The following is a 7486-nucleotide window of genomic DNA, read 5'->3' as shown; positions in this document are numbered from 1 at the left end:
TCCTGATGGTGTGCATTATTGGTTGAACGATGCGGGGAATGACGGTGTATTTGTCAATGAACACCAACGGGTTCGGCACATCGCGATCTCCCAAGTGAATGACCTTTATTCCCACCCAGCCGCCCATTTCTTGATCCGCCTCACTTACACATCTCGCCATACGGGAGTAACTCTTTGGTGCACGACACATGCGGTGAAAACCTTGTCCGGTGTTTACAAAGGTATAATGACCATCACCATCAATAAGCATGTCATCTTCAGAAACCTGCCAAAAATCAAATATATTGCGTTGCACATTTTCCCATAATGTCAGAGATTCTACCACGTACTGGCAATGACGTTTGTGATCATGAGAAAACTTAGCGCCATTGACGCCAGCACGAATGGATAAGTCATATTTAGGGTTTCCATCCAGCGGAAGAAACTCTTCACAGATAATCTGCCGCAACCAGCGTAGGGGTCGAACATTTCCTTCAATAAATTGTGAAACGTCATCGATAGAGCGCAGACATCGCTCCACAACGGGTTTACATTCGCTCCCTCCATAACGGTCTAATAATTTTTGCAAAACCGCCGCCTTCTCCGTTCCGTGGGTCACCAAATATTTATCTACATCACGATCTGTAAGCAATTCTTCAGCCCCAACCCTTCGCAGTTCCATCCCAACTGTCTGAACTGGAATCAGCAAACTGTGGGATATGCGTAGTCGTTCCTGAATGGACCGTTTCTGAACATCCTGAAGCAGCATGGTTAGCTTCCCAAACTCGCTTCTATTGCTGAAAGGATTAAGTCGCTTGTGGCGTCGAAAAATCTCAAACAAACCTATTAAAATACTTATCGTCAAACGAACATCCGTATTACCTCTAGCAACTTCCTCTCGCACCTCTCGTGAAACGCTACCCGATGCAATACAAAGGCCCAAAGTTGTATCAAAAAGCTCACGCATGCAACGATACATTCTTTCCTCACGACTGTTAGGATGTCGTATATCATCCACATCATCTGTATATTCGCTAACCTTTAAGGCGGCTATGAGCAACTGTAGGTCCTCACGTTCCGTATCGGTAAGTCGCAATAATACATTTTCGTAACCCATATTTAAAAGAATATCAGCCCACCCACCCCCCTCTCCCCACTAAACTGTCAAACAGCCTAAGAAGCAGATTTTTAAAAAGAAAATAGGGTCACCCGTAACAATACATATACATATATATATATATATGATATACAAACAAACCAAAAAAAAAAAAAAAAAAAAGGAAGAGGGGGTTAAAGGCGGAAGGGCCACCAGCTCTTCCTCAATATTTCAAATACACGCATATATTTCCTCGTATTTATTCCCTTTCAAATAAATCAGTTTTTTTTTTTACTTTGTTTTTAGTTGTTGTTTTTTTTTTTTTTTTGTTAACATTTTCATTTTTGAGCGAAAATCAAGTAACTGACAAACAAACCAAAAAAAAAAAAAAAAAAACAACTAAACATGGTGTTTGCTCACACACACTTTCTCCTTCCACCCCCACATCCAAAAACTTTCATTTAAAAGCTGTAAAAACTCAAAATTCTCACAAGCACATATATATATATATATATAACACTCGAACGCAAAAAAATAAATAAACACGAAATAACAGAAAACAACAACCAAAACAAAAAAAAAAAAAAAAAACGACATTCAAAAAAAAAAAAAAAGCCATCTTTCCTCCCTCACTCCTCACCCCCCGGCCTTCTTTTATTATTATTGTTATTAATATTTTATTCAAGCCTTAAAAAAAAAAAAAAAAAAAAAAAAAAAAAAACATCAAAAGTGCTAAACAATTATAAATAAATACACACCCATTGTATAATATGGAAGCATCAAATATCAGCTGCCGAAAGTACTTTCAGAGCAAAAACCTCATCCTTTATACTTGAGTAGAGTGCGGTGGAAAGGTAGCGCTCACCATAAGATGGGATAACTGTAACAATGGTCTTTCCGGCCATTTCTGGACGCTTTGCAATTTGCAGAGCCGCATAAACATTTGCCCCTCCTGAAAATCCACAGAATATGCCGTCCGTACGGGGCAATTTTTGCGCAGTGTCAATCGCTTCATCACCAGAGACCTGAATCACCTCATCCACCAAGGCTGCTTCAAATACTTCCGGGACAAAGCCGGCCCCAATCCCTTGTATACGGTGGGGGCCCGGTTTACCACCCGAGAGAACGGGAGATTCTGCAGGTTCCACAGCAAATATCGTGGCGCCACATCCAACCGATTTGAGGTATCGCGCCACACCAGTTATCGTTCCACCTGTCCCCACGCCAGCCACAAAGCAATCGACATGACCTTTGGTCTGCCGCCAAATCTCCGGTCCAGTTGTTTCTTCGTGGATTTGAGCATTATATTTGGTGGCAAACTGATTCGCAGAAACTGCATCCGGATTATTGCTGACAATGCGATTTACTGCTTCCAAAGCGCCCTTCATACCAAGTGCCGCGGGTGTAAGGATAACTTCAGCACCAAAAATCCGCATCAAACATCGACGTTCTATTGACATAGACTCGGGCATAACAATAATCACCTTGTACCCTCGTATGGTTCCAATGTGGGCAAGGGCAATACCAGTGTTACCACTTGTGGCCTCCACAATGACACTTTTGCCAGGAATTATTTTTCCTTCCTTTTCCGCCTTATCATATATAGCGTAGGCAAGGCGATCCTTCACGGACGCCATGGGGTTCTCGCATTCCAGCTTGAGAACAATTGTGGCAGCAGTATCATTCATTCTTTTGAGATACACCGCCGGGGTCTCCCCGATGAGGGCATCCATGGATGGAGCAACATTATTTCTCGGATCAAATTCTTGCACAGACATTAAGAAACGACCTGAATAAAATAACGGTTATAACATTTACACCGAACAAAATATAGAATGAGATAAGAAAAGAAAAAGTCATAAGCAGCAAAACATTTTGTTGTTGTTTCTTTTGGGAGCTGGCTGTTTGTTTAGCCTTTTTTTTCTCTTCTTTTCAAAATGGAGACAATGTTGGCGGTTTTTAAAAAAGAAAAAGGTACTGATTCTATGAGCAAAGCAAAACAATTACAAAAAGATGTCTTTGTTTCACCCTCCCTTTTTTTTTTTTTTTTTTTGAGCTCTCTTGTGTCTGTGTGTGTTTCTTTTCTTCCCCCTCATGGAGATGCACCATGAGCATCTAAAAGATACTTTTACACGGTGGTAATGAAACACCTTGCCGCCATTTTGCAAGGCGCTGCAACGCGGCTTCATAAACTCGAGGGTAACGCTTGAGGTGGAACGCTATCCGATTCTCACTAGGATCATGTCCCCAGCAACATTTTTTGGTGTATCCGTTAAATAGTATTTCCATCATGTGGCATACAACGCAAAACTGACACTCCTTGCTGGCGTGCCTTTCAGGGGCAGAATACTGTGTGTGATACTTGGAACAGCAGACGTTGTGTTCTTTTTTGACTTTGTCGGTGTGTCGCTGGCGAGCTCCCTGTGCTTGCCGTGATTCCGGGCGATCCATCATTCGCTTCTTGGATAAAGGATGAGCCAGCCCAATCACGCGGCCAACAAACTCATCCTCTGGGGAAGTGATGTTATCGTCATCCGTTTCGCCCCCCTCCTCTTTCAAGACGAGCTCAGGTGCTAATTTTCCCACTGGACTTCTGTAGTGAGGATGTACTGCCGGTATTACATTGCAACAGACAGAAAAAAAGCCGTACGGTGTATCGCAACAGGCCTGATCCAAACAAGCAACTATATTCGTCACACTTTTCTCTACCAACTGTGGCTTCTCTTTGGCAGCCCTTAAATGTGCCTCCAACGCCATGTATGCCAAGGACTTTACAAGCACTACAAGTTTCAGCGCTGTTTCCATAGCCGCTATTTGGTTATCAGCTCCCAATTTCCCCCAATTTAGCAAAAGTTTCCGCAGTGAAAAAAACTCATACAAAATGTACACCTCTGGGTACTTCCCACGTGCACAGCCAAAGACGTCTTGATTTCGCAGGTCCGCTAATTGATTGCGAAGACCATGTATGGCGGTCAATAAAGCCTTGTTTTCACAATCGAGAAAGTATAAACGCAACAGCAACTCTAAGGAAGAAAGAAGAGCTCGTCTTTCGCTTTCAGCCTTAAATCTATGAAAAACAGGGCGGGACTTCACCAAAGAGGTGCAATTCAGCGCCGCAGCTACAACGTTCTCTGTGCCCTTTTTGATCTCCTCAGCAAAAATAACACGATCATCTTCCGCTTGTGTAGACCCCCGAATTCGTCCAGCCTCGCAACGCCCCTGAACAGGTGGACACGGACCGTTCCTTGTGGGCACCTCAGTGCCTTCAAGCCTTTCTACATGTGCCTCTTCTGCGCAATAAACTTCAGAACCTGGCATCTCTTAAAAGACAACAACAACAAAAAATACAAACAAACACACACATAAGAAACAAAAAAAAAAAAAAAAAAAAAGAATAGATTTCCACATGATGATTAAGCAAGAAACGAGACAATCTTGTCGACACGCATAGGCACACGCTGTGTCACTCCCATATCAATAAGAGAACAAGCGTGTTGGACAAAAAAAAGAAGAAAAAAACAAAGCAAAAAGGAAAAAAAAATATTTGTTGCAACTTGCAACCATCTCCTCGTTCAATTTTCCTCTTCATTTTCCTTTGCTTCATTTTTTTTTTTTTTTTTCCTTTCTTTTAAAACACAAGAACACATATATTCTACATACATTTTCCTTTCTTCCGTACCCGCAAATGCGGTATTTTTTTTTTTTTTCCTTCCTTTTTTTCTTTTCTTTCTGGTGGAGTGAGTTTACTTTCCACACACACATACACTGAGCCCCCGTATATGGAATTATTGGGGCATCCATTCACTCATCGATGGGTGCTCCTAGAATTTTTACATTTGATTTTTTTGTTGTTTTTGTTGTTATTATTATTCCATTCTGATTGTTGTCGTTCCTCAACGCCTGCTTTTTATCGCTGAGCAAAATTCAGCATGAGGCAGCAAAACTCATCGAATGTCATAAAATTGTCATCACTCTTCGCATACTTCCGGATCTCATTTGCTACTTCTGCGTCCGTGGGATCCAGACCATAGTGCTCCAAACCCTTGTAAAATACTTTGACATCTTCAATAGCAAGGTAGCCATTGTGCTCCGTGTCGAGTGAGTCAAAAAGCTCTTGAAGCTTGTTTTCAGTAATAGGCAAACCACCAATATTGTTCTCAAGTTCCTCATAATTGAGGTGACGGTTGTTGTTGTGGCCTGCGATTAGACTGCGTTGCATTTTTATTTTTGTTTATAAACCTTTTCTTCTGTTTTTCCTCTTTTTTTTTTTTCTTTTTTTTTTTTTTTTTTCTTGTTTGTTTCGTTTTTGTTTTCTTACTGGATTTTTGTTGGTGTTGCTTTCTTTTTTCCTTTATCACACTACAATGATGAGAAGAGAGCAAACGATAGTTCAGGTGGAAGAATAAATCAAAAGTCATTGAATATAAAACCAGAATTATTCTTTATAAAGACACCATCCCGGATAAAAATAAAGAAAACTACTGTAAAAGCGCTGCCGCACGAAGTTCCAATAATTTGGTTCGCGCTTCAAGAGTCTGTAACTCTTCCCTTTCCTTCATGGCACTTCGTTTTTGCTCATTGAAACGAATTAACTCCTTAGCGCGAAGAGCGTCATCTAGAAGAAGTACTTTGGCGTGATCCAGTCGGGCCTTAGCCTCCATTGCCAGTCGATTCCTCACCAAACGTCGAAGTGGAGCGACTTTCTCCTCGTATCTTTTCAACACAACATCACCCTTTGCATCCACAGGGTTTAATGCAAGAGCATCAAAGGCATTTTCAGAAGCTATAATTCTTCTTGCTTCTTTCTCCAACCCATCGGCCAAAATGAGTGACATTAATCTCATTTGAACAGAAAATAGAAAAATATAAAAAATAAATAAATAAATACAAATAATATGCACCGATGAGTCTCTATTCCCTTATTCGTTGTTGGGAAGCAAATAGGAAGGGATTTATTATTAGTATTATTATTATTATTATTTGCTTGTCTTTGTAAAGAGGCAGTTATTGCCTCACATATCCTCCGTGCAGAAAACACAAATATGCAGAAAAAAAATCACCCCCGATTAAATTAGGATCCAGTGCCGTCACGCATAATATCCATAGCCACAAGCGCCCCAAGATGAAGCTGCAGTTTTTTCGTGTAGCTAGATCTTGAGGTTGCCGGATTAACAACCCATTGAACAACCGTTCCATCCGTCGCACATGCCGCAATAATTAGTACAGATGTTTCGGGTGGAGATGCGAGTATACAGAGAGAAGTAAACGTATTCATAAAGGCCATGCAATGTCGTCTTGTGATAAACTCAGTACATACAAAAACCCTTTTCAGCTTACGAACAGAAGAAACAGCAAGTGTCTCGTCTTCCCCAGCACTAATAACCCATTGTGAATCTTCAGAAAACCTGACTGCAGTGGGAACCAGTCGGTGGGCATCGGTTATTTGTCCAATATTTTCTACTGTGCTCATCTCTGGGTGGCAAGGCATTATCATTCCATTTTCTCGTGGTTTATATAATGTAATTACTGGGCTATCGCAGGCTATCGCCATAAAACCTGTTCTCCATGAAACTTCAAAGGCGTGAACACTTTCTCCATGTGAATAATCCAATCTTGAAAGCATCACCCCAGCAATTGGATCCCAGTGAAGAATAAGTCCATCATCTCCAGTGCTAAACAATTCCAATCTCTGACTCTTTCCTTTTGTAAATTTAACAAAACGAACCCAATCCGTGTGACCAGAAAGATAATGCATAGGGTTCATATCACGTGTCCACACTGTTACTGTTGCATTTCCACCACCAGTGGCTATGCATGTGCCATCAGGTGTAACTGCAATACTCAAAATGCTATTCGAGTATCCATCAAACAACAGTTCTCTTTCTAGCTGAAGACTAGGCGAATATCTAGTCACACCGGCGCTATATCCAACAGTTGTAAAACCATCAGAGGTAACAACTCCTGTTATTTCCCCCGCAGTGGGTCCGGGCGTTGAGCTTCTCGGCTGCAGTGCATAACCATCACAGGAAATACTTTGAACTGCATCACGCGATACAACAACAAGTACTTCATTCGAAGCCATAAAGCGAGCCACCAACGCAGCACAAAAAGAGTTTAGACGTCCATGAAAAATAGAGGAACCCACAAATTGACTCGCAGCCTTCCGGGGATGAACCCTAGCAGAAAAATGAGATGGTGTACCGCGCCCAGTGTATCTACTGACAGTGTCATAAAGCTCCTGCATCGGTGTAAAACTATTTAAAATGTCATAAATTTATCCCAGTTGCAATACAATCGAATAAAAAACAGTACAGAAAAAAAAATAAAAACGAAAAAAAAAAAAATAATAAAAAAAAAAAAATAATTAATTAAAAACTTTTCATAATAATGAGCATAATCAGTCTATTATAA

At 40.9% G+C, this 7486-nt stretch overlaps 6 protein-coding genes across 6 annotated transcripts, besides 15 other annotated features; all 6 read right to left on the bottom strand.

The window, feature by feature from the left end:
- On the bottom strand, nt 1–1096 carry Tc00.1047053507165.59 (hypothetical protein, conserved; the record flags this gene model as incomplete). Its single annotated transcript, XM_800101.1, has 1 exon — nt 1–1096. A coding segment is annotated over one exon (1096 nt), but the record flags the coding sequence as incomplete, so codon positions are not given.
- Nucleotides 1–7486: a sequence feature (heterozygous, Esmeraldo-like haplotype).
- Nucleotides 1197–1230: a microsatellite.
- Nucleotides 1239–1258: a microsatellite.
- Nucleotides 1358–1403: a sequence feature (A-rich).
- Nucleotides 1644–1689: a microsatellite.
- Nucleotides 1728–1757: a sequence feature (AT_rich).
- Nucleotides 1766–1796: a microsatellite.
- Tc00.1047053507165.50 (cysteine synthase, putative) lies at nt 1855–2853 on the bottom strand (the record flags this gene model as incomplete). The annotated part of the gene is made up of 1 exon (XM_800100.1): nt 1855–2853. The coding sequence occupies one exon, from the start codon at nt 2851–2853 to the stop codon at nt 1855–1857; it is 999 nt and encodes a 332-aa protein (XP_805193.1).
- On the bottom strand, nt 3191–4393 carry Tc00.1047053507165.40 (hypothetical protein, conserved; the record flags this gene model as incomplete). The annotated part of the gene is made up of 1 exon (XM_800099.1): nt 3191–4393. One exon carries the CDS (start codon nt 4391–4393, stop codon nt 3191–3193), a length of 1203 nt encoding a protein of 400 aa, XP_805192.1.
- Nucleotides 4440–4470: a microsatellite.
- Nucleotides 4576–4616: a sequence feature (T-rich).
- Nucleotides 4679–4705: a microsatellite.
- Nucleotides 4769–4804: a sequence feature (A-rich).
- Nucleotides 4983–5294, bottom strand: Tc00.1047053507165.30 (hypothetical protein, conserved; the record flags this gene model as incomplete). The annotated part of the gene is made up of 1 exon (XM_800098.1): nt 4983–5294. The coding sequence occupies one exon, from the start codon at nt 5292–5294 to the stop codon at nt 4983–4985; it is 312 nt and encodes a 103-aa protein (XP_805191.1).
- Nucleotides 5316–5391: a sequence feature (A-rich).
- Tc00.1047053507165.20 (hypothetical protein, conserved) lies at nt 5554–5919 on the bottom strand (the record flags this gene model as incomplete). Its single annotated transcript, XM_800097.1, has 1 exon — nt 5554–5919. The coding sequence occupies one exon, from the start codon at nt 5917–5919 to the stop codon at nt 5554–5556; it is 366 nt and encodes a 121-aa protein (XP_805190.1).
- Nucleotides 5935–5972: a sequence feature (AT_rich).
- Nucleotides 6028–6056: a microsatellite.
- Tc00.1047053507165.10 (hypothetical protein, conserved) lies at nt 6147–7319 on the bottom strand (the record flags this gene model as incomplete). The annotated part of the gene is made up of 1 exon (XM_800096.1): nt 6147–7319. One exon carries the CDS (start codon nt 7317–7319, stop codon nt 6147–6149), a length of 1173 nt encoding a protein of 390 aa, XP_805189.1.
- Nucleotides 7390–7436: a microsatellite.

Source organism: Trypanosoma cruzi, genomic scaffold (genome assembly GCF_000209065.1).
Source record: "Trypanosoma cruzi strain CL Brener 1047053512503 genomic scaffold, whole genome shotgun sequence".
Classification (NCBI taxonomy): domain Eukaryota; phylum Euglenozoa; class Kinetoplastea; order Trypanosomatida; family Trypanosomatidae; genus Trypanosoma; species Trypanosoma cruzi.
Note: the sequence above shows the minus strand (reverse complement) of the source record. Positions and strands in the feature narration are given on the sequence as shown.